The 27,133-nt window shown below is 46.4% G+C and overlaps 1 protein-coding gene across 2 annotated transcripts in view; it reads left to right on the forward strand.

The window, feature by feature from the left end:
• Positions 1-27,133, forward strand: part of TMEM259 (transmembrane protein 259) — a 278,951-nt gene that overhangs the window by 83,476 nt on the left and 168,342 nt on the right. Inside the window, exons 2-4 of one of the 2 annotated variants that reach the window (XM_086946715.1) lie at positions 6,091-6,354; positions 8,958-9,135; positions 24,963-25,073. In XM_086946715.1, coding sequence (XP_086802841.1) covers positions 6,091-6,354; positions 8,958-9,135; positions 24,963-25,073 — 553 coding nt within the window. The remainder of the gene's footprint in view (positions 1-6,090; positions 6,355-8,957; positions 9,136-24,962; positions 25,074-27,133) is intronic. The other variant, XM_086946716.1, reaches the window with a different exon arrangement.

The following is a 27,133-nucleotide window of genomic DNA, read 5'->3' on the forward strand; positions in this document are numbered from 1 at the left end:
CTCCCTCGACCGCATTGAACATCTACTCAGGTCATTTACATCTCCCATACTAGAGAGGTTGAAGAGGCTGGAGCAACGGCTGTGGGACTTGGAAATGGCCATTACCAGCAAAGCAGGCCTATCGAAAGATACTGCAAAGCCAGTCTCACCCCCGTACCTGCAGCGCCGACCTCTGCCCCTGCTATCCTAAAGGACCTAAATCCATCTAGCAACTCTGTGAGCCGTAATCATCAAGGGGTAAATCTACTTAAAGCAGCTCATGAACCCGGCCCACACACTTCTAAGGAAATCTCGAAGGGTGCTAATACAGCCGCTATTAGAAATAAGCAGGAGGTAAGGGGGAGGAAGTATCCAGATAGAGTAGAAAACCATAGGGGCCGCCAAGTTGAATTACCACCAGACGCGGTCCCCTATGTGGTTGTACTCACGGGTGTCCCCATCTTAGAAGACGGCAGGAGGGAAGGCTTCAGTCAATTAAAAAACAAAACCATGCACTGGCTTAGCCAGCACAGACCGCCCCCATGTAACATCAATGGTGAGATTGTCCACGTGCGGCGACTCTCCTGGCTGGGGAGCCGAGAGAAATACATTGTGGGCGATTTAATAGTCCTAAATTTCAGAGATCCAGGTGCGGTCAGACACATCCTAAATTGGATGCCAAGGACCGCTGGTAGAACCATCGTTCCCTGTGACCTGACCTATTTCTACCCAAGATCCCAGGTGACTCCTACAATGTGCCCAGGGGGGTCCCTTCTGGCCTACTGAATAATCCTCCTATAACATTCAATAATCAATATATGATGCATGCTCCCAACCCTATGATGGCAAAAAATATATTCGGGTGGAACACTGTACCTTACAGGGGACATGGTAATAACTTTAGGGGGTTGGACCACCCGCAAAGAATTAGGGGAATGGACCATTTGTTGCCATTTACCCCCCTTGAAGTCGCTAACAGATTTGAAGCCTTCTCAGGCTTGGATGACTGCGAATGACGGTTGGGGCCCGCCTGCTAATACGTTTCCAATTCACAAGATAAAAGGCAAAAAAGATAATTTGAGTACCCAAAAACATACCCTGCCTCCTGTACATATTATTAGTACTCAGGAACCCTGCCCGGAGATAGTCCATCAGCCTGAAATACAAGTACCTAGGGAAGAAACAACATCACTTCCCCAGTTGGCTAGTTTTCCGGGGATAACTCCCAGTGTTCTATTGGAATTGGCCCCTGTGACACCTACGGATGTAACATGCCCAATTAGTATCGAAATTCCTGGCAGTATAATATCGTGGAATATAGCGGGTCTTGCTCCAAAAATTAATGACGCAGACTGGCGATCAGTAACCATGACCCACTCCATCATAGCTCTCCAGGAAACATGGGCCAGCGAGCAATCCCATTTGTTAGGATATAACACTTTTTTTACTCCGGCAGTTTTTAGCAACATGGGTAGACATAAGGGAGGGTTGTCTATATATTTGTCGATCTATTCAGGTCCTACTGTCCTTGGGAGCCTTTTGGATTGTCCATATTATCAAATACTAAAGGTAACATGGGGATCTCTGAAAAATTTTGCTATAATTAACTTCTATAATAACATCCCGATAGTACATGTGGAAACCACAATCAAGAAATTGTCAGGCACCCTTAAGATGATCGAAGATAGCTGTCCGGGGGATTTGGCTCTTATGTGGGTAGGGGACTTTAATTGTCCCTTATGTCCAAGGAGTCTACAGGGCGTGTGTGGCTGGGAAGATGAAAACTTAGGGGCGTCAAGCCATTTTGCCCATACAAAATTAGGGGACATGCTCAACAACTTATTGGTGGACCATTCTATGGTATTTATTAATGAGGCTTGTTCCGTGCCTAAAACATTTACACCCACCTTTAACGCAAGAGGGGCAAAATCAATTATTGATTTTACCTTTCGCCACGCTATGCCCCGCTAGTCACTGAATGGGAGACACCCATAAGTGGCATTAGTGATCATTACCCTATCTCAGTTGTCTTTAAGCTAAATCTGGATGCGCCGCCCCTCAACATTCAATGCAATTATGACCTTAACCCCATTCTTGGTCAGCGTAAAGGATTTTGCATTAAATGGGAGAAGGTAATTCCAGAGAGTTTCCTAAAAAATCTAGTGACCATTTTCCAAAAGGAAATCAATACGTGCTTGACTCTAAAGGAGGACAAAGAACATGTTTTGGACTCCTTCAATAAAATCTGCTGTTCAATTAAACACCTCTTGACCAGAAACCCGCACAATATAGTCCAGAGAACCCCTGGGTGGTTTGATCCAAACTGCACTAGGGCACTGAAGGAACTTGAACAAGCACTGCATGCTACCCCGTTAGACAGAGCACAGGTACAAATGGCAAGGCGTAACTACCGCGTCGCCCTGGCTAGAAGGAAGAAAGATATAAAAGCTGAAGCTTTGGAAGCCCTCCACGCAACCGCAATACAAAAGGACACTGTTGCCTTTTGGAAGGCTGTGAACGCTCCCTTTTACCAAGATGACCATGGCCCTCGTTTAGATAATGCCATTACGGCTCAGGAGTGGGTGTGTCATTTCCAAGCCCTTTATGGCCCGCCGGTTCTACCTGTACTTTCCCCCGAAACAGTAATAATCACGGAGGTTGTAGATTGTCCGTTCCCCTTAGATATTCAATGTAAACTAGAGGAGGTCTACAAAGCCTTAAGGGAAAGCTCAGCCTCTAAAGCACCAGGACCAGACTTTGTCCCTATTGACGTGTTTAAAACGTATCCAGACCTGTGGGTTCCTCTACTCACAGAGTCCTGAATTGCATGGGCAAAAGAGGTTTTATTCCAACATGGAAGGAGGCAATCTTGGTCCCGATTTACAAAAAGGGGGACAGGAATGATCCTGCCTGCTATCGGCCCATCTCTTTGTTAGATGGCTTTATGAAGATGGCAGGCAGGGTCATTCTTGCTCGCATTCAGGACTGGCTAGAGGGAAAGGAAGTGCTATCACCTTTCCAGTATGGGTTTAGGGGATGGCGGGGGACAATTGAGCAGGGGCTAAATCTCTCCCTAACCATCTCTAAATATATACACGCAAGGAAAACCAACCTATACGTGACATTAGTGGACCTCAGCTCTGCATTTGATTGCGTTTTGCACGACAATCTCTGGTAGACTTTGAGGGACATTGAGTTGGACAATAAAATAATAGATTACATTAGAGAACTCTATGCTGAGGCGGGTGCACGAGTAAGATATGGCCAGAGGGGGGAATGCACTGAGCTCTTTAAGATTAATAGAGGGGTAAGGCAGGGCTGCATATTGACTCCCTTGCTATTTAACCTCTATATTAATGGGGTGGGTTCTTGCTTAACACAACAGTATTACGATTATCCTGTAATCAAAGGCAAACCCATCCCCATTCTACTTCATGCTGATGATGCGGCTATCCTCTCGCAGACAAAGGTGGGTCTTCAGAAAGCCGTACAGACCGTCACTAACTTCATAAAGATCAGAGGGTTACGTGTAAATGTCTCGAAGTTTACCATGTCGCGCGGCCCAAACAAACAAAGATCACCATGTCCAACTACCTTAGATGAAAGGAGGGTGGAGTTAGCCGACATCTTTTGTTATTTGGGGGTTCATTTTGATAGGTTAAGGCACGTGGAAGCCTGCTGTGAATGCAAGGGCCCTGGCATTTAATAGAGCAATTGGTGCTCTTATGAGCTTTGCAAAAAAAATAGGAAACAGGCCAGTCAGGCAGCTCCTCCAAATATTCAAATCGAAATGTGTGGCTATTGGGACCTATGGGGCGGGCATTTAGGGCTGGCAGCAAGTGGAGGCGATACAGCGAATCGAGAATAGGTTCCTACGATTTATAACCGCTACATCGAAGAGCACTCCTATACATGTCTTACATGCCGAAGTTGCTCTCCTTCACATCACGGACATTATAAAACTAGCCTCTGTTTTACTTTGGCATAATGTCTGGACCAACCCTGCCACAGAATTGAATAGATCTATTATAGAGGACTACTTAAGTTGTGATGGGATGAAAAATATTAAATGGCTTAATTACATCAAGAACTTTGTCAGCGAGATTGGTCATCCTGAATATTTTACCGACCCAGCCTCACTGGAACAGCTCTCGCGATCCATGTTCAAAAAGATTTTGTTGGAACATTTGGAATTGCAAAGGTGGAAGGGTGAAAGGAATACAAAAATCTGTCATAAGCCACGACGAAGTGACATCTCAGAGGGGCCCTCAGTTGTATCTTGTAATAGATCATCCCCTACAGCATCGTAGGCTCCTGACCAACTTTCGCCTGGTAACCTTTTATAGACTTGTATAATTTCCGAATTGCAATGACTGGGCGAGAATAAAAAGGCGGTGTCCTTGTGATGACAAATCATTCCAATCAAATATACACTTCACTTTTTTTTGCACTTTATACAGCCATTTTAGACGACAAATCTTAAAACCCCTCCTGTTAACCTGGGGCCTAAGGAAAACAAGAGACGCCTATAATAAACTTAGGTCTTTAGACGATTGTTTTACCATCAGCACAGTGAGCCTCTACTTGAACACAATTTTAAGAGTGAGAAGGACCATGGTCATGGGATAGCTAGAGTTAATTAAGTATTTTAACAACTATGTATTTTAATTGATTGCATTGTTTTATCTTTTTTTAACTTTTTATTAATTTTAAAAATCTATATTTAGTAATTAATTCTGAATGGAAAAGATGGAATTTTAATTGTGATTTTATTTGTATACTTTTATGAATTGCGAATTCAATTCGAATAAAGTCCTTGAACTTGAACTTTATTGGGTATAGTCAAACGTGAGAAAGGTGCCAAGCAGCGTAATCATTGGACCTGGGGGGGGGGGGCCCAAGATCGATCTCGGGAGTCCTTTCTAGGTTAGATGGTGACCAGATGTGGGTGCCGATACTAGATTTCTTACTCAGGACAAGGGTTTTAGTCTTGTTGGCGTTTTTAGACATCCAAAAGGCAGCTGCAGCAAAAAAAGTTGACGTTGTTGTTGGGTTGTTCAAGGGAAACATTATTTTAGGGTCCTCCACGTTTGTCATGAAGGAACACTCAAGGACTGAATCAAGCTGTCAAGTGGGGCCACATAGATATGGAAAAGGGTGGGAGTGCGCCTTGAGGAGATCCCTGGGCGCTGGTTTAAATATGGAATAATGCAATGAGATTTTCACTGTTTGACTCCTGTCTTGCAAGTATGAGTCCCTCCATTCCAACACTGAGTCTGCAATACAAATGAAATGCAGCGTCCGAAGTACGTTGTCGAGAGAGGATGTATCAGATACTGCATTGAAGTCTAAGGAGATAAGGACAGCATTTACCACCAACCTCACCCTCTCCCAGGACCTCATGCAACATACACCTTAGTGCGCCTATAACTAAAGTCAGTGCTGTGCAGAATCCAGAGCAGCTTTTGTACCAAATAGTTCATGATTTGTTAGTTTAATTGCTTTCCCAGAATTTTAATTGGGAATGGAAGTTGTGAAGCCTGACAATAGTTAATCAAAGTGGCTGGAACTGCAGCTTTTATTTTAGGATTTATTCCTTTTTTTTTCCTTTTTTTATCGCTGTGGCTACGTCTGATTACATTGCTGTTTTTAGTGCAAATATATTTTATGTTGCTTTCTTGTTACAAGATGCATGCTCTTTAACCTGGCTTGCTAAACACCACTTTTTAGTATATGCATCTTTTGCTGTAGTACACGAGGAGTGGGCAAGCAAGGGAGGCAGATGAGGAGTGGCTTCGGTTGACGTTCCTTGCTGATTTTAGTGTCAAGGCTAAGGGCACAGAAAGAACCTGCTTTCTCGTCTTGGACACTTCTTCTTTTTTTCGGATACACAGCCTCGTTCATAAATACTGATCCTCGGTTGTGCATTTGTTGTAATGGAGGTTGCCGGCAGCATTCCTTGTGCACCATGCATTGTCTGTTGGGTGGGTTTCGTGTGGTTTTTAGGGCTGGCACATTATTTGATTGTTTCTCTGTATTGTTTTGCTGCTATTGTGCCACCTTGCATGGTCTTTCAACGTGCTCACCTGTCTCCACGTCTTCTCTACACAGGCGCTCTTTGTGCTCTTCATCCTCGCCTACATCCACATCGCCTTCTCTCGGTCCCCCATCAACTGCCTGGAGCATGTGCGTGATAAGTGGCCAAGGGACGGGATCCTGCGAGTGGAAATCCAGCGAAACTCCTCCCGTGCCCCCATCTTCCTGCAGTTCTATGAGGCGGATAGCGCTGTGGAAGGTGCGAAAGAGTCTACCGCAGACGAAGACAATGAAGAAGAGGAGCTCAGCATTGAGATGTTTGAGAACAGCTCCATCAAGGTACCGTTGTTTTCATCTGGCCATGGTTGTGAAAGGTGGACTTCACCTGCACTTGTCTTGTATGGGAGTGAAGAAGTTTGCTCCTAGAATAATTGTTTATATAAACATACTGCTCTAGCTACCCCCTTTTTTCTCGTATGGCATAACTGGTGTTTTATTTATGTCAGCTTGGTCTATTTCTAAGAAACCCATCACGCCTTCTCAGTTAGCTCTGGCATCCTCCATCTTATATACCTCTCCGTACCCATGGCCATCTTTATGCTTGACCATGTTGCTTTGTGTACCTCCTACTTGCTCCATGCCCCGTCTTACTGATTTTCTGCCCCTCACGATCAGTCATGTTTTGTGTTGGACTCCCACTGCTCCTGGTCGTGCCTGCTGTATTTTGCCTTCTTCTGCACATTGACCCCCAGTGTTGTGTGCCCTGTTTGTTTGCTGTGACACCTGTCTCATTTGTTTTGCTTATCAGACCCCATACCCACCCCTTTTCTGTTTCATACATCACTCATGGCTTTGTGCCCCTTGCGGTATCCAATTGTCTTGGGCCCAGTTGCTTAGACACCTTTATTAAATGCCTTTATCAGTCCTGCTGCTGCTGTTGCTCCCTGTCCCCACCCCCCTTCTCTTCCGCGCTATTGGGACCTGCTGCAGATTCTGTCATCTTTCATGCTGAAGTTGATAAGAGCAATGTATTTCATATTCCTGTTTAATCGTCAGTGCAGCCTTTGGCTCAATCATCTGATAAGCATTTATTGTTGCTACTCTATAAACATCTTGACAGTCTTTGGGGGGGTGCTTGCACAATGTCACCCGTGCCCTTGGAGTCGGCCCAGGTTGCATCTGGCTGGGGTATTTTACTCACTGGATCCCCAATGTAAGGATTGCCTTTTGGTGCTAATGAGCTTGACGGTGTGCTGAACTTAGCCGTGAGGCTGTCGAATCCCTATATCCAAATACATAATTTGTGGTGGTCAGGATGGGGGGGTCCCAGGTTTGATGTTGCTTCAGTTGGTGAGTTCTATACAAATCTGCTGGATGTGAGCTAGGCGCTTGAAGACTGGGCTGCATAGGTCTGCTAAGACCTGTTGCCTTTGCGAAACAACTGATCTTGAGACTTGCTAAAGCTGGATGGTTTGAGGGCACCTCGTTTCGCCCTTCAGCCGCTCACACATTGGCAGCCTGTAACGCACATCATCACGGTCACTGAACGAGAGCTGCCACTGAGGCGTGCGTTCTGCTATTGAGTAGGTTTGAAGGGCCTCAGAAATGGGCCTTTTGCTATAGAAACCAAAGTTTTGACATGTCGGATCAGTAATTACAACGAGAGCTCCCAGTTTTATGCTATTTTTTTTGTTGCTATTTCAGTCTGTATTTATCCATATTTATTTTTTGCTAATTTTATCTGTATTAATCCATATTAGTTTTGGGTTTTGTGGAAAAATGAAGCTGAAATTAGTATATTTCCACATTTATTTAACTGATTAATATGCACTCATGCTTCAATGCCTGCCAGGTTTCATTGCTGTGAACACCCGCTGAAGATAAATCAGTGCACTTGTATGAAAATTTCAGTATCAACCTTGTGCATATCTACTTCTGTTAAAGCCTCTTTACTAAAATGCCTTTCTGTTTACCCCCTTATCGATCAATTCACACATCTATTGGCCTCGTAGTCATGGCAGACAGTATTTAGAATTCCTCAAAAACAACCCAATTTCCATTTTTATCCACATTTAAAAATAAATGCAGACAAGAAAATGAGTGTTTTCGGTCTGTACTTATCTGTAAAAATCTGTCAAAACAGAAATAGGGAGCCTTAATTACAACCCATTGTTTCAGCAACCTGTCTCTTATTGTACTGACACCTAATTATTGAGTGAAATGCCCACCATAAAAGCAGAATGGAAATTTAATTCCAGCATTCCCCCTTAACCAATGTGTGATTCGTCAGCCTCTTTTACCTTATTTGCCCAAAATTGGAAATGCTCAATGTGTGGTGAACAAAAGTTCAGCTACGGGCACTTCAGAAGATAGACCTTGAAAGACATATGCAGTGAGAAACTCACAAAATAGACCCTGGAACAAATGTCACACTGGCATAGAGTGCATCACTCCTCCTCCTGCACATAGTAATGAAAACTGTATACACAAAACAAACACTTCTTAGGTTTCTGCAAATTAGACACATTAACATCACATGGTCATCCCACCATGTTTGTTGGCTAATCTTACGATAATGCACTTACCTACTCTGCCCTTGGTTAAAGGGTGTAGTGGTTTATTGTTTTCAGGGAGCGTGCCTAGTTTCAACCAGTATTTACTAGTAGTTTTCCTGCATTTTCTATGTGATGGCTCTGTCCTTTATGGGCAGACTATGAATATATATGAATTTATATGCCAGGGACGAGTCAAGTGCTTCACCTGCTTAAGGAGTCTGACCGATGGTGATCCCTAGGTGAGGGGCAAATACTCGCTGGGAACTTTGTTGTTCTTTGGAGCCAATAGAGATGCAGATGTTCAAAGTGTTATTTCTGTTCCTGCTGTACTTGATATCAGATACATCACTGGCAGTTCCTGATCCTTTCTTTTCTCCCTTCCCACAGTTTGAATTGGACATAGAACCGAAGGTGATCCTGAAGCCGTCGCTATTGGGGAGCATCAAGACTGTGACCCAGGTGGGCCAGAACGAAACCCAGGAGCTCTCCTTTAGTGAGGCCGCCACTAAAGGTACGCAGCCTCTGAGCGAGAGCGTCTCCGAGTTTGAGATGCTCGCCCGAGCAGGTAAAAGCACCTTGTATTGCTGTCCTCTGCACTCAGTGCTCTGCAGTGAGTGGACTCTTGTGGGATAGTGCCACTCCGGTGCATGTGATCTACATTTAGCTTTTTTTTCCAATTATTTATTTTGATCTATTTTTCATTCCTGAATGCACTTGTTTTTTCTCAATGCTCATGAGACCTCAATAGTTTTATCTTTTAAAAGAGTTCTATGTGACAACCCGGTGGCGAGCTATGAATTAGTCTTATTGTCTTGAGTGAACGAGTATGTCTAAAGACTTCTTTAATGACCTGCCCACTATAATTGATTTGGGGGATTTCATTCGCTCCATTAACCCTTTGCCTTCAGGGGGTATAGTTGTCCAACAATCTCCCCATCTCATATAATGAGCCTTTTCAGATTTTTATAGGATACAATACACAGGTGATTAAGAAATAGAACTTGATGTTCAAGGCATGTGTGCTGTAGATACACATGCTTTCCATCCTCCTGCCATCTAGTGTTGGGTCCAGATGTTTGCAAGTTGTTAATCTTCAAAGAAGTCTTCTCCAGTCACCAGGCAAGGCGACTCCTCCTTTCAGAGATACTACGCATAGGCATAGACTCTATTGTTTTCTTCCTGCTATCTGGTTCGGAATTGCATTGCAGTGTTCCGATTCAAAACCGTTAATCTGGGTCCCTTCAGTACGCAATTCACTCTACCCTCGACAGTATTGGTCGATCACTTTTCAACCTTCTGCATGTTGAAAATTCAGAAAACCTTTCATTATTCAGTTGGGAAACTCTAACCGCGACCTTCGGGCCTACCGCGTATTTCTCGATCTACTTCCACTCAAATCCATCATTGGGTGTTCTACCGATGGAACAGACGCAATTTCAATTCTGTCTTTAGTGCCATTCCAAATTCCCATGTACCGACCTTCATAAGGTCTGTAACCTCTGTCTCTTCCCAGAGCATAAAGAAGAGGACTGCAACGCTTTTTGGTCGTTCCAATCCAAAAAGACTCTACGGGGCCGTCGAGTTTGACGAAGAGAGATGCAGAGACAGAGTATTGAGGACACCACCGATATCTCCGGAGAAGATATCGAGAACGAAGAAATGGAAACGTCGGAAGAAGAGGCTTTCTCCATCCAGGACTCTGATTCCGAGTTGGAGATCGAACTAGAGTTCAACGATATTCCTGCTGGACAGGGTGCCATAAGTACCAAACCCCTTTCCCCACTAAACCAGCTTCAACCAAACAAAAGGCTATTGGGCCACCACTGCCATCACGCCTGAATATAAAATCCCGCTCAAACAGGAGGAAGACGTGGCTACGAGTCCGTTATATCACACCTCAAACTCCTCCAACTTCTTCAACAGCACCTACTATACCAGCTTCACACCCTCTACACATCGCACCACCAGGCTCTCCAAATTCAAATCCTCATATAGGAGAAGATGATACCTATCATCAGCCACCGCCTGATCCATGAGATGACTACAATATAGACCTACTCGGAGACACAGGCCGTGATCTATATCCGGTTAAACCTTCCCCTCCTGATAATACTACATATTAGGAGTTAATTGCTAGGGCAGCCGATTACCATGGGGTTACTTTACATAAAGAAGCCCTGGAAGATTTCCTGTTTGAAACCTTAGGAAACACATACAGAACATCTCAATCCTTGCCTACGTTAAAAGGTATGATGAAGCACGCTGTGGATATTTTTAAGGATTCAGTTAGGGCACGTATCCTCACACCTAGGGTGGATAAATAATTTCAACCCCCTCCATCTGACCCTGTTTTTATTAAGGGTCAGTTGCCTTTAGATTGATTAGTAATTTCAAACACCCGTCAAAAGGGCAAATTCACAAACCTCAGGGTGGCACAACCTCCTGTTAAAGGATCAAAACTAATAGATGCCTCGGGTAAGAGAGTTGCTGCTCAATCATTGACGCATAGCCAATAAACAAGGCCTATTGGCTAGGTATGATAGGGCATACTAGGATGAGATGAAAGAATTATTGCAAGATCTCCCAGAACACCACAAGAAAAAGGGGCAGGAAATTGTGCAAGAAGGCAAGCTCATCTCCAATTCATCTATCAGATGTGTTTTAGATCCTGCAGATAGAGGCGTCAATACCAGCATTTTACTAAGGAGACATGCATGGGTCAGAATTTCTGGTTTCAGACCAGAAGTTCACCAAAGGATTCTTAATGCACCTTTTGATAAGGAACACCTATTTGGGCCTCAGAATAATCGCTTGAAAAGATGAAAAGGGCACAGAAGTGTCAAAATCTATGGGAGCATTTCAGTCTCCTTCTTCTAGAGGTTTCTTTCGTCGCTCCTTTTATAGAGGAGGCTCAAAAACTAATACCACAGATGTGGGTGCATCTTTATAAGGAAAAATCAGACTCCATCATCCCCCTCTAGAGGATTCTATAAGGGTGGATGGATATAAAGGAAACAATTTTAAAGGGAGTGGCAGAGTACACCAACACACACCTATCCATCCACTAACAAGCAGTGACTTGCTATCACTTCACCGATTATTTATCACCTGTCAGGGGAAGATTACAACAATTTCTTGCCATTTGGCAATCCGTATCATTAGACAAATGGGTGTTGAACATTATCTAACATGGTTATTGCCTGGAGCTCACACGCAACCATCCCAGTATTCCACCTCTCTTTCACAAATTGTCTTTAGAACACCATCTGCTCAAGCAAGGAGTATATTATCTTCTGATAAAAGAAGCTACAGAACCGTACCTAACAAAAATAAAAAGAATGTGTCCTCATGTAACGCAACTGGTGCTATGTAAAGCGCTCTGATACCAGACACCTTCAGGTCAAGTTTACGCTATACGAAGACAGCAAATCCATGTCTTCCCATATCTAGACGTTTGCCTCATAGAAGCCAACGCACATCCCAAGTGTGTACAACACACACAAACTACCATAAACATTCTGCATCAGTTGGAATTTACAGTCCGTGCACAAAAATCCCATCTTCAACCCAATCAAATACAACCATTTGTAGGAGCTATTCTAAACACTCAAATGGCTCTACCATATCCCAATGCAGCCAGATTTCACAATTTTCAAACACTGCGGTTTCAAAACAACCAGTATCTACCAGTTAGAATTTGCCTGCAGTTACTGTGGATGATGGCGTCATGCTTTGCCATAGTGCCTCATGCAAGACTAAACATGCGGCCTCTACAAGAATGCTTAGCACGTCAATGGAATCAACCACAGGGTCAGCTGACAGATCTAGTTTTGGTAGACGGTTGCATCCATCGCGCTTTGCAGTGGTGGAACACAAAATAATCAAAGGGCGGCTCTTTATCAACCATATTCCACAAGACGTTCTCACAACAGGCACATCTCTTACAGGGTGGGGGGCACATTTATAACATTTAATAGTTCATGGCCTTTGGGGTACCTCACAACAGAACCCTCACACAAACTACCTAGAACTGCAAGCAGTTCAACTATCGTTAAAAGCATTTCTAACTCACCTGATGGGGAAAGTGTGCTAGTCGGTACTGACAATATTACAACAATGTGCTGTGTACAAAAATGGGGGGGGGGACACTCTCTGTAACTGTCACACCTCTCTCAGGCCATTTGGCGTTGGGCAACTCATCACAAGATCCAACTCATGGCAGAACATCTTCCAAGAACCAATATCTTTGTGGACCTCGTCAACAGAATGAGGCAACAAGTACACAAATGGGAATTTTACCCGAAAGTATTTATTCTGTACTTCCAAAAATGGGGATTTCCACAAATAGACCTTTTTGCAACAGCAGAGAACTCAAAATGCCCAGGCTTCGCCTCCAGGTTCCCCACACCCTGTATCCACAGTCAATTCCCTATGAATCAATTAGTCGGGGATATTTGCTTATGCTTTTCCGTCTCTCCCTCTCCTTCCGTTTCTAGTTCGGAAACTCAGACATCTCACACTCTGATTCTGGTGGCTCCCACATGGGCTTGTCAACCATGCTTCACCACACTATTAGAACTCTCGATAGTTCCACATCAGAAGCTTCACATAACTTCAAATTTGCTCACACAGAACCACTGAGAAATCAGACATCCAAACCCCAAGGAATTCAACCTAGAACTTTGGCTTCTGAAGTCTTTGGAGTTTGGATACTTAAACCTACCACCTGGCTGTATGACAATTCTTAAGGAAGCTAGAAGGCCCACCACTAGTGCAGGTTGTAATAATACCACAATTGATCTGCTAGATGCACCGATGCAAAATATTATTTGCTATCTTTTGCATCTGTAGCTGCATATCTGCAAAACAGACAACATGTATCCTTATTCAAAGTTGCAGTAATAAAAGCTTTTATGGAAGGCCTTAAAAGGGTAATACCACCTAGGGTACCACCTGCACCTGTCTGGAACCTTAACATTGTTCTCGCAAGGCTTATGGGTCCACCTTTTGAGCCGTCATGGAAGGTTGCCTTTCTCATTACTATCACTGCACTAAGACGTGTTGATGAGCGGCAGCCATTAACCTTGGAACAACCTTTCTTTCAGCTTCATAAAGATAGTGGTTCTTCGAACAAACCCAAAATTCCTTCCCAAAAGTAGTTTCTGCGTTTGGTATTAACCAATCAGTTGCGTTACCCGTGTTCTTCCCTCAAATAGAGCTCTACATACACTTGATGTCAAAAGATCACTATTATATTAGGCTCGGAGGGAATTAATGTCCCCTGGTACGAGACTAGACTAATGAGTATATCAATAGGTCGACATGTTTCTCGCTATTTGTCCTCTGACTAGCGATTCTTCAGCACCAAAATGAACAAAAAGTTTGTGGTTCATTAAAACTATCTACAAAGTGCCTTTACCTTGCTATAGAACATTATTTCAAATAGTGTAGAGGGTCAAAAGTACCTGTGTTGTGCTGTGTTTGCCTATCTTGGTGGGAGTGAGCTACAACAGCAGCACCCGGCAGGTAGAGCTACGGGTTCAACCTCTTAGTTTTCAGGTTGTATTCTCCCGTGCCTCCGCGGGTGGACCTACCCCTTCTCCGCCGGGAACACAAAACCCTCGCCCCATTTAGGAACAGCCTGGTACCTCTTGTGTTTCTTGAATTGAGTGTTACCCTGTAAGCATCTGTTCTTGGGATGTAGAGCTTTAGATTCACATGCCCCCTCCCTCGTCCCCGGATACCTGTGGTTGTTGCCGTTCTTATTATTCACATTACATACGCATGGACATCTCTATACTACATTTACTTTCTCCATTCTCACCCTCTTGCGGGAAAACAATCCAACAATGGTGTCGATGCCTATGCGTCTTCGAAGAAAAACAAAGTGCAAACATCCAGACCCAACACTAGATGGCAGGAGTATGCAAATCAGCTCTACATGCCAAGAACAGATCCTTACAGGGTATGTAACATCCTTTTCAAATCTGGAATAGAGGTGAATTGTAAAGATAAAGATGTGGTTAGGTGAGCCAGCATGCTTGGTCACTTTTTTTCACTGACTTCCAGACAGTTTGAGGTGCCTGTTATTCTTTTATGAGCTGTAAGTATGGTAAGAGCTCTTTAAAGTAGAATTCATGCCATTTTCTTCAGATATAGCTTGTGCTCTTGATCAGCTTTTCACAATGTGCATTACCTTTCTTTTTGGATTGTGCGCATCTTACGTCCTTTACTAGAACAGTTAAAGGCCATCCTGGTAATTCTGTTGTGCTAGTTTGTGTGTTTTGAGGCCTAAGAGTGCTTCACATTCAGATACCCGTTGCTACTCTTCCTATTTCTTTCACCTTTGTAGAAAAGGAAAGGCCAGTGGTGTCGTAGATGTTCACGGGCTGACACCGTGCTCCGTTTCTAGACTTGCGTCAAGGATGGGCGTTAACACGGTGGGAGATCCAGGGGAGCCTGTTTTCACATTTCAGTGTGACCGGGCTGCTGGTGTATTATGATCTTAGTTTGGTAATCTCAATTCATGGAAGGTTTGACTTGAAAGGGAATCTCCCAGCTATGACCTTCAGGCCTGGATCAACTGGTGCGAGTCAAGAGTCCCCATCACGAGGCAGATTATGGTGAGCAAGGCCTGTGATCTTTGAAGGTGTTTGACCCTCTCCTCTTTTATGACCTGCTCACTCCTTTCATTGTATATGATTTCTGGCTTCGATCCAGGTGCCAAACTGTGTTGTTGAAAAGCCTGATTTGTTGTGCTGCATACGACAAGGGACTTTTGGGGCTTCACTAAGAATGCCCAAGACCCACAGAAGCACACCCTGGTGGTTAATGTGTCTTGTCTCCAATCTTGTTAAAAACCCTCTCTCTGGTCATCTCTTCCCCACTCAAACCTTTCAAGGAAATCAAGACCACAACCTTAAGAAGACTGGCGGTAGATCATTCTCCATGTGACTGTGCATCCTAGCGTTTCAGGATCTCGCCAACAGGATGGGAGTCTGCTGTGACACTAGTTTCAGTAAAACGTTTCTGGGTACAATTAAGCTGGTTTCTGCAGATTTCCATCTGGCTGCATTTCCAACAAATCAAGGTCCTAAAAAATTCCAGGTTCTTGGCTTGACTTAAGATCTTCGTAACCAAAGACAATTTGTGCTTCTGGATTTGAGTCAGTTGTACTGAACCATGTTTGAGTCATCCAGACAGATATTGTTATGTTTTAGATGACCCCAGGAAGCCACTAATTGGGAAAATCCCACACTAGGCAAATTTGTAAATGTTTACCCAAAGGTCTCTTCACAGTGGCATAATGATGTTTACTTCCACACAGCACTATTGCAGCCCAGAACTTGGTAGACACTACACCCTCTTGGTGCTGAGGGTGTAGTGTCTATGTCGAAAAGCCAGGTCTTGAGCTTCTTTCCAAAGTCCGCCAGGGAGGTGCTGCTCCGAAGTGGAGGGGTAGGTCATTCCAGGTGTTGGCAGTGATGTAGGAGAAGGAGCAGCCCCCGCTGCGATGGATGCGGGTGATGTGTGCTAGGGCAAGTAAGTTGGACTGCAGGTGTCTTGCATGTAGGTGGAAGTTCAGTCGATGGTTGATGTAGGATGGTCCTTAATCGTCCAGAGCTTGGTAGGCATGCATGAGGATCTTGAACTGGCATCTCATCTGGATGGCAATCCAGTGGCGGTTTCTGAGGTTAGAGGTGATGGGTTCCATTTGGAATGGTCCAGGAGGAGTGGCTGCGGTGTTCTTAACGGTCTGGTGTCTTTTGAGGAGCTGGCTGGAAATTCCAGCGTAGAGCGGTGCCATAGTCGAGGCGGCTGGTGATGAGGGTCTGTGTGACTGTCTTTCTGGTGTGTTAGCGTGATCCATCTGAAAATGCTGCGGAGCATGCAGGTGTTTGGAAGCAGGAGGAGGCAACTGCATTGATTTGTCGTTTCATGGTCAGTTGGCTGTTGAGGATTTTGCCAAGGTTGCGTGCATGGTCTATCGGTGTTCGTCCGTGGTCTGCTGGCCACCAGCTGTGGTCCCATGCAGAGGTTTTCTTCTCGAAGATAAGTACTTCAGTTTTTTTGAAGTTAAGTTTGAGGCAGCTGTTTCTCATCCAATTGGCTACGTTGGTCATGGCATTACCAAAGTTGTTGTTGGAGGGGTCCTCGGTGAGCAAGGGGATTCGTTGAGTGTCATCTACATAGGAGATTATGTTGAGTCCCTGGAATCTGACGATATCTGCAAGGGGTGGGGTGGGGGGGGGGAGGTGCTCATGTAGACGTGGATCAGGCTGGGGCTCAGGGATGATGGTAGGGGGTGCGCCACATATAATGTCTTTCTGTTTGGAGGTGAAGGAAGACATTCTGATGTGTGTGTCTTGAAAGGAAAGAGGCGATCCACTTGAGGATTTTAGTTTGACTTTAACCCACCAATTCAAGAATAGTTTGATCTCAAGGGAACAGATTATGCTGAATTCTGCGGGACAGTTTGGGGTGTCTTATATTCCATCCTAAGGTGAGCATTACTGCCACAGTCTTTTGTTATTCCCTTCTTGAAATACAATTCCTTTTTGCCATTCCTCTGTCTTCATTTGCATTGTATCCTTCAAGTGCTTGTGTTTTTTTCTTTTTTATAATTTCTGTGGTCTTAACCCCCTTTTCGACCCCCCCCCCCCCGCCCAACAACCACTCAAGAAATATTTCCAAGTTCGAGGCATGTGGGCTGCTGAATTCAAATCTGTGCATAGATCGCCGCCTAGTGTTGGGTCCGGATGATTGCACATTGTTGTCCTGGAAGAGTCTTCGAAGTATCACGAGATAGGTGGCTCCTCCCCTGGACTACAGTGCGCATGGGCATCGCCTCCATCCCCAGATTGTTTTTTTCCGCCATTGGGTTCGGATGTGTTTCGGTTCCCTCTGTCGGAACAGATAGTTGTTCTACTTCTACTCGAGACCAAAAGGTCTTTAGGCTGAGCGTCGGTATAGTTGCGTACAGGTTTCTTGTCTGACTCTCAGCTCCGATCTCTTGCTGCCCTTCCACGTGCTTTCGGCGCGGACGGGCCTACACTACACTTCTGCTATGGAGCGAACACCGTTTAAGAAGTGCCCGGTTTGTAACTCCAAATATTCACACCTCGACGTGCACCCTGTGTGCAATACATGCTTGTCACCGGATCACGACGAAGACAGCTGCATGGCGTGTTCGAAATTCCGGTGCAAGAAGACTCTGAAGATTCGCCGGGCCAATAGGCTCCAGGCTAATTTATCGGCTACTGCGGCGCCCCCACCAGACGACATATTCCAGGAATCTGTCGAAGGCGAAGACGATGTGCAAGGTTCGGACTCTAGTCCCGCGTCCGAGGAGGAGACCTACGACGCGGGTGAGGAGAACTTTGACGAAGTCGCCGACGAGGTAGGGGACGGCGATCTGGCTTTTGCCACTGTGGGGGATAGCTCAGAGGAGGAGCATCCCCAATCAGACTCAGGGGTTATTCCCCTTCATACGGCCCAGGTCGAGGGATCGCCTTCGGGCCTTACCCAAGATCTACTAATGAGTCCTACGTCCCCGCCTCCGGGCCCGGTCATGGACATTTATGAGAAGCCACTAACGTTGAAGAAAACGAAAGTGAAGCCGTCTGGCCACGCACCCTCGGATGCGAAACCGAAAGTGAAAGTTACGCTGGCGCAGAAGGTTCTGGAGGCGTCAACTTCCAAGAAATTCAAGATGGCCGACTTGAAGAGCCACGCCAAGATGGCCGACCCGAAACACTCGGGGTCGGCGCCGAAGGCGAAGTCGTCCGACGCGGCTGCGTCGGCTCCGAAAGGGGTCGTGGACCCGAAGACGGCTCCGAAGAAGCGTCAGGGCGACGACGCGCATAGGCATGGGGCGTCGGCCTCGAAGAAAGTGCCTGCAGGCGATCAGGCTCTCGATGCCGAGAGGTCGCTCGAGCCGGTCAAGCCCTCTCCGGCCTTGACGAAGAAGGTAGCGGAATCCCTGCAGCGGATACGGAAAGACAGTGTGGTTCCCGCTCAGGACACTGTAACGCCTAAGCTCACGCCTAAGCCTGCGAAGGAGCAAACGCCTATCCGTTTTACCCTACCACCCAAGTCGGCGCCGAAGCCCTTCGCGCCGAAACAGGGCGGAACCTCGAAGGAGGTATTGACACCGAAGGCTGCCTTGGTGGTGTCGAAGCTTCGGCTCCAGCCGCTTGCTGAAGAGGAACGTCGTGAGGTAACCATCGACGCCAACACCGGGAAACTGTCTCTCCTTAAGAGGAAAATCACTACGGAGCCGGCGTTGGAACATTTTAAGATCCCTCTCAAAAACAAAAGGGACTCTGCGGACTCTTCGGCTCTGGTGGAACCTGTGTCCCCACAAGCCCTGGGACACTCGCCGATGCATTCCGCCGCAGGCGATGTGGACGAGGAAGACGCCGAGTACAACTATCCGGCGTACTCGGATCCGGAGGAGGAGCACGAACCTTGGTCCGCCGGAGGCGACCCAGAGGACCCGCAGTCGGGCCAAGACGCGCAACTTTTTGCGGCCAAAACGTCCCCGACGGAGGACTCGGCGGCCTTTAACGCTCTGATCGAGAGAGCTGCGGCTAACCACGACGTCGAGCTGCACTCGGACCCCGTGGATGTGAACTTCTTATTTGACACTTTCTCAGTAGCTGAAAAGTCTGTCAAGACGCTGCCGATGCTTAAAGGGGTGCTTAAACATGCAACGGAGGTCTTCAAGGAGCCCACTCGGGCGCGTGTGGTCAACCCTCGCATCGACAGGAAATATAAGGCAGCGCCCTCGGATCCAACATATATCAAGGGACACTTGCCATTGGACTCATTGGTTGTTTCCAACGCTCGGAAGAGGGCGAACTCACAAACTACTGGTGACGCTCCTCCCCCAGACAAAGAGTCCAAGATCTTTGAGGCCTCAGGCAAACGGATTGCTGCACAGGCAGCTAATATCTGGAGAATATCTAACACACAAGCCCTACTTGCACGCTATGATAGGGCTCATTATGACACCTTAGAGGCAATACTGCAACACTTACCTGACCAGTATAAGGAGGCAGGAGAAATGCTGATTCAGGAAGGAAAGCTCATTACAAATGCATCCATTAAATGTGCACTGGATGTGGCAGAAACAGCCTCCAGGGCGATCAATACCAGTGTGTTGCTTAGACGGCATGCCTGGCTTAGAATTTCAGGGTTCAAACCCGACATCCAAACTACAATACTGAATCAAACAGTTAATCCTGACCACCTGTTTGGCCCTGAGGTGGATGCCACACTGGAAAAAATGAAAAAAGATACGGAAACTGCCAAGTCTATGGGGGCCCTACAAAGTCAGCAGTTTCGGGGTGGTTCCTTTCGCCGCTCCACCTCCAGAGGCACCTCAAGGGGTCAGGCATCGCAGTCCACCCAGTATTACAAAAGTAACGCCCAAACCTCGTACAACAACAAGGGTAGAGGTGGTTACAGAGGCAATAACGTCAAGGGCAGGGGACGTGGAAACAACAGCTCCAGGTCCGCCACCGCCAACAAGCAGTGACGCCTTGTCACTGCCCCCCGACCATACAACACCGGTCGGGGGGAGACTCCAGCAGTTCCTGCCAGCGTGGAAATCCATCACCACGGACAGGTGGGTCAAGTCTCTTATCCAGTACGGGTACTGTCTGGAACTTACTTCCATTCCACCAAACATACCCCCAAGGAGCCGTCCTATGTCCGGCGAGCACTTGACCTTGTTGCAGCAAGAAGTTCTAGTCATGCTGCAAAAAGGGGCGATAGAGCTCGTTCCATTGCAAGAGCGGGGAACAGGGGTTTACTCCCTGTATTTTCTGATCCCCAAAAAGGACGGATCCCTCAGGCCCATCCTGGACCTCAGGCCCCTAAACTGGTACATCCTCTCGGAGCACTTCCATATGCTCACGTTACAGCAAGTGCTTCCCCTGCTTCAGCAAGGGGACTTCCTGGCTACGCTGGATCTGAAAGATGCCTATTTTCATATCCCCCTGCATCCTTCCCACAGGAAGTATCTCAGATTCACGATTCTGGACCAGCATTACCAGTTCAGGGTTCTGCCGTTCGGGGTCACCACGGCGCCGAGGGTGTTTACAAAGTGCCTAGCGACTGTGGCGGCGCATCTCCGTCGCCAAAACGTCCACGTCTACCCCTACTTGGACGACTGGCTCATTCAAGCAAAGACAGAACAGCAGTGCGTCGACCACGTGTCACGCACCATTCATCTCCTGCACGATCTGGGATTCTCTCTGAACTACCCAAAGTCCCATCTCCAGCCCGCCCACGTGCGACAGTATCTGGGCGCGACAATCAACACTCTGGCGGCCACTGCGCAGCCAAGTTCAGTGAGAATCGCCAGTATCCAGACGCTGATCCAACGATTCAGACCTCAGCACTCACTTCCAGCGAAGGTGTTCATGCAGTTGATAGGCATGATGGCCTCCTGCATCTCCATTGTCCCACACGCGAGACTACATATGCGTCCGCTTCAGGAGTGCCTAGCACGTCAGTGGACTCAGGCTCATGGGCAACTAACAGACCTAGTGTTGGTGAGCGGTCGGGCATACAACTCTCTGCATTGGTGGAATCCACAAAACCTTTGCAAGGGCCGACCATTCCAAGAGCCTGTGCCACAGATTATCCTGACAACGGACGCCTCTCTCCAGGGATGGGGAGCGCATGTACTCCAGTACACAGTGCAGGGACTCTGGACACTACAGCAAAGGAAGATGCACATCAATGTGTTGGAACTGATGGCAATCTTCATGGCCTTAAAGGCGTTCAAAGTACATCTGTGCAACAAAGTCGTGTTGATCCGGACGGACAACATGACGGCCATGTACTACATTCAGAAGCAGGGAGGCACACACTCTCCGCAGCTGTCTCATCTGGCTCAGAGCATGTGGAAGTGGGCCATTCAGAGGAACATCTTCCTCATGGCGGAGCATCTCCCGGGCAAAGACAACCAGATGGCGGACCTGCTCAGCAGGCACAGTCATCAAATGCACGAGTGGGAGATACATCCATCAGTACTCCGACCGTACTTCCAAAGGTGGGGTCATCCAGAGATAGACCTGTTCGCCACAAAGGAGAACGCAAAATGCCAAAGCTTCGCCGCCAGATTCCCACACCCGCAATCACAGGGCAATGCGATGTGGATGAACTGGTCAGGCAGATTTGCGTACGCTTTTCCCCCAGCACCTCTGATACCGCTGGTGGCACGCAAGCTCCGGCAGCACTCGATGACTCTCATCCTGGTTGCTCCGACGTGGGCTCGCCAACCATGGTACACCACGTTTCTAGAACTGTCCGTGGTACCGCATCAAAGGCTTCATCTCACTCCCAGCCTTCTGACGCAGAGCCATGGCGACATTCAGCACCCAGATCCGCAACAGCTCAACCTGGCGATCTGGCTCCTGAAGTCCTAGAGTTTGGCTACCTCAATCTTCCTCCCGATTGCATGGACATCATTCGGGAAGCAAGGAAGCCCACTACGAGAGCTTGTTATGCGGCTAAATGGAAGAGGTTTGTCATCTACTGTGTTAACCACGATATTGACCCGCTGGATGCTTCCATTCAAAACATCATTTGTTACCTGTTGCATCTGTATCAATGCAATCTGGCGTACTCTTCCATCCGCATTCACCTGTCTGCTATGGCAGCATACCTCCAGAATTGGCAACACCTGTCACTCTTTAAGGTCCCTGCTATCAAGGCCTTTCTGGAAGGACTCAAAAGAGTCATTCCACCAAGGACCCCACCAGCTCCAGAATGGAACCTCAATGTGGTTCTTACAAGGCTGATGGGTCCTCCCTTCGAGCCACTGCACTCTTGTGAGCTTCAGTTTTTGACTTGGAAGGTTGCGTTCTTAGTAGCAATTACATCGCTACGGAGGGTTAGCGAGCTGCAGGCGCTCACCATCCAAGAACCTTTCTTCCAAGTACATGCTAACAGGGTGGTGCTCTGCACTAACCCTAAATTCTTACCCAAGGTAGTGTCTCAATTCCACATAAACCAGACAATTGAGTTGCCGGTGTTTTTCCAAAACCCAGAAACGCTGGCGGAGCGGATGCTCCACACCCTTGATGTTAAGAGAGCCTTGATGTACTATGTAGACAGGACAAAAGATTTTCGCAAAACCAAGCAGCTTTTTGTTGCTTTTGCCACACATCACAAGGGGAACGCTATCTCCAAAGCTGGGATCGCTCGGTGGATAGTGAAATGCATTCAGATCTGTTACGCTAAAGCTAAGCGCACTCTCACTATCCCACCAAGGGCCCACTCCACCAGGAAGTTGGGGGCCTCTATGGCTTTCCTAGGTAACATTCCCTTAGAAGATATCTGTAGAGCAGCCACATGGTCTACCACACATACTTTCACTAAACACTACTGTGTAGACGTGCATTCCAAACAGCAGGCAGCTGTTGGTCAGGCTGTTCTCAAAACACTTTTTCAGACTGCTGCAGCTGGCACGGGCGGCCGCCGCTAATGGAGGGGTCTGCTATGTATTCTATGCACAGATATGAATTCAGCAGCCCACATGCCTCGAACTGCAAATGCTACTTACCAGCATGCATCTGTTCTTGGCATGTAGGGCTGCTGACATTCATATCGCCCACCCTCCTCCCCGGCGCCTGTAGCAGCTGCAGTATTTCATTCATATGTATATATGTATATGCTCATAGCATGGTCATCACTCACATACTTCACTCCATCTCTGCCAATGGCTAAAAACAATCTGGGGATGGAGGCGATGCCCATGCGCACTGTAGTCCAGGGGAGGAGCCACCTATCTCGTGATACTTCGAAGACTCTTCCAGGACAACAATGTGCAATCATCCGGACCCAACACTAGGCGGCGATCTATGCACAGATATGAATGTCAGCAGCCTTGCATGCCAAGAACAGATGCATACTGGTAAGTAGCATTTGCATTCTAATCTTAAGCTTTAGCAGTGTGTTCTTATGTTGTACCGTTAGGCGTACTTGGATAGAATATTTCAGAGTAGGAGCTTTTAGTTTCTGATGGCTAACACCCTGCTCCGACCTCAACTAATTTGGACCATGCCTGGGATGAAGTGTCCCAAGTGAGGAGTGTTCCCATGTGGTTCTTAATGGTCAAAAGCTATAATTCTGAGTTCCAAATGTAGCATTTCTGTACTTTTCCTTAAGCAAACTTTGGCCACACATCTCAAACGGCGAGATGAAACGTCACCACATTTCAGTGGCTCAGAAGTCTATCTGAGAATCACATATTATATTTTTTTGTTAGATTTTTTGGTTTGATGAAATTCAATCCAGCTATCCCTACGGTATAATACAAAATGTGAATCTGCTATGCAAGTTATGGTTTTTCTTGAAATCTCCAGATAAAAACAGAATCCTTCTACAACACTAGATTTTTTATTCAATTAGAAAAAAAAGCATATGTGCTCATTTGGTGCTGGCACAGTGGACACTGCCACCCCCGTGCCTGCGAGCAAGGGATCGAAGGTGACTAAAAAGTATCAAAAGAATCATTCCAAACTGAGCCCCCCCAGACCTGAAGAGAGCAGTAGTGGTTGCAGGATGCTTGAACTAACACTGTCAGTAGCCATTACTCTCCGCTGCATTCCAATCCTCATTCTACTATACATCAAGACACCTACAGCAGCCAGCAATATGTAAATCCGTCTTAACCCTGCTCCAATAGGAACCCTTCTCCCCAGCTCTGCTCTGAACAGCAACCCCAGACACGTTTCGCCCTATTTGAGGCTGGTCAGTAAGGATTCAGCTAAGTTGCAGTGGCACACATAATCACCATGTGGCCGCGCCCCAAACCGGGCTGGCACTCACCAATTGCCCTTAACTGCTAGTTTTTCAAGTAAACCCCGGCTCAGTTGCCCTCCAGTGCATTCTAGCCAATGTGCTCTATCTTTGCAAAGTTGCTGTTCTTTTAATGGAGCAAAACTTGAAAATTGTTAATTTCAATTTTTCTTAGCCCCTGACACGTTTAGTTTTTCCTGATCTCCCTGCTGTCCTACGGGCTACCAGTCTTTGGTTGAAGCTTTCTTTCCTTTCGGTTCCCATCATTTGAGAATAGTTTATTTTGTTTGTTTTCTTAGTTCACTTGCCTCCGTGGTTATGCTCTGTTGCCCTCTTGTAGCCTCTTCCATATTCGAGCACACAGCTTTCCTTGTGTTTTGGTTTCTTCCTGCATTTTGGACCAATGTGGAATGCCTCTGTAGAAACATACGCTTGTGCGTAAGTGGGCTTTATCTGTACTTTGAATAACGTTGGCAGCATTGGGACTCCTCAAATCAGAGCTTAGATTGTGTTCCATGCACTTTGATTTTCTTGAGACCTAATGCAGTTTCATTTCTCTCTAATTTGGTGCAGTGTGGCCGCAGGAGGAGTACATTGTGGAGTATTCACTGGAGTACGGATTCCTTCGGCTGTCCCAGAGCACAAGACAACGCCTCAACATACCAGTCATGGTGGTAACTCTCGGTAGGTGTTAGGAGGATCATCTATAGAGTGAATATATGAGGGCCCCATTGTAAGCAGTGTTTGATTTCCATGCAGTAAATCAGTCCTTCATCTGAATACTGGTACAGGGCCTAGTCTTCTAGAGCTGTGCCCCTCTTCCCCTGCCACACCGCAAGGAAGCTGTGTTTTTTACACTGGCAGTAAAATGACATTGTGTTGATGACTGGGATAGGTTCTCCTGTTTATTTTCTCTGTATTCTAGCCACTTGACCACATATCTAGATTTATTTATTTATTTATTTTGAAAGTTTTATATAGCGCGAACAAGATCTTCGCAGATATCAGAGCGCTTTACATAGGTGAATAGCAGAATATACACAGATACATCTATAGTGTTAAAGTACAGTGAAATGATATCATAAACAATCAAGTAGTCAATTTCAAAGTCATACAAAAAAGCAAAGGGTTCGAACAAGTAGTACAGATGAGCACTGAGTCTTTGAAGTTGATCCCCAGTAGTGGTTCAAGTGCATTTAGCCATGAGGATCGCTTTTACTTCTTTCTTGAAAAGAATGGTAGATGGGATGAGTCTGATTTCAGGGGGGAGTGAGTTCCAAATCCTGGGAGCCATTCCTGAGAAAGAGCGTTTGTAGGTTTTTTCTTTGCGGAATCTTTTAGGCTTTAGCAAAAGATTGTTTGTGCCTCTAGTGTTTCTGGATCCTCCAGAAATCGTCAGCTTCTGAGCGAGGTATCTAGGTGAGCTAAGGTGGACAGCCTTGTGCGTCAAACAAGCAATTTTCAGGTGTATCCTGGCTTCAAAAGGCAGCCAGTTCAGGGATTTGAAGTCAGGGGAGATGTGTGAGTGTTTTTTTGATCCAGTGATAAGTCTCGCTGCGGCGTTTAGAGAGGCTCTTATGGGTGCCGTAGTAGCTAGGGGGAGACCGCAGAGGGCGGTGCTGCCGTATTCTATTCGAGGTATGACAAGTGATTGTACCGCAGTTTGGAAATCTTTGGCTGGAAGGAAGGGTTTAAGTTTCCTAAGGGTGTTGGTTTGGAAGTTTGCTCCCTTAGTTGCTTTGATGTGTTCCTGCATGCTGAGATTGGTGTTGAGTGTTATGCCCAAGGATTTCGCTGAGTCCACGATGGTGGGTTGAACATTGAGTGCCGTTAGGTGTTTAAGCCACATTTGTGCGGTAGTGATCTTCGCGGGAGGTGAGATCAAAAGGAACTCTGTTTTGAGGGCATTAAGTTTGAGATGATTAGCGGCCAACCAGGATTGGGTGCTACTGATCGTTGAATTCAAGAGCGTGATGTCATTGGGTGATTGAAGTTTGAGATAAAGTTGGGTGTCATCAGCATACATGTGGAAGTGCACATTGGATTCTTGTAGCAAGGAGGTGAGAGGTTCCATAACTAGGTTGAACAGAGTTGGGGATAGGGAGGATCCTTGTGGTACGCCTAGCGATACAGGTCTTGGCGCGGACATCAAGTTGTTACTCTTGAATTTCTGCGACCTGTTATGCAGAAAGGACGTGAACCATTTGAGCACAGTTCCAGATAGGCCCATTCTTGTGTTTAATAGGTCGAGTAAATTCTCAAGTTTGACGGTGTCAAATGCGGAGGAGAGATCAAGGAGGATTAGGAGGCAGGTATCGTTATGATCTAGGATTTGGAGGGCGTCATCGATTATGTGAGTCATAGCAGTTTCAGTACTGTGATTTGGTCTGAAGCCTGATTGATGAGAGTTGAGAAGATCAAACTGAGTAATGTGTTTAGACAATTGTATTTGTACGCATTTTTCCAGCAGTTTGGCAAGAGTCGGAATGTTGGTGATGGGGCGGTAGTTGTTGAGGTCTGAGGGGTCGGCTGTAGGTTTCTTTAGCAAGGGTGTGACTTGTCCAACTTTGAGGGAGTCGGGAATGGACCCTTGTTGAAGTGAGCTGTTAATGATTTTAGTCCAGAGTGGAAGGAGCGACGGGGTAAGGATTCAGAGGTGTTCTGCTGTTGTAGCAGCTGTGGAGCTGAGCTTTATCTGTGAGCAGCTTGTTGGGCTACCTTGTGTTTTTTCTGAGGGAAAGTTA

The sequence above is a fragment of the Lissotriton vulgaris genome, chromosome 12 (assembly GCF_964263255.1).
Source record: "Lissotriton vulgaris chromosome 12, aLisVul1.2, whole genome shotgun sequence".
Lineage (NCBI taxonomy): Eukaryota > Metazoa > Chordata > Amphibia > Caudata > Salamandridae > Lissotriton > Lissotriton vulgaris.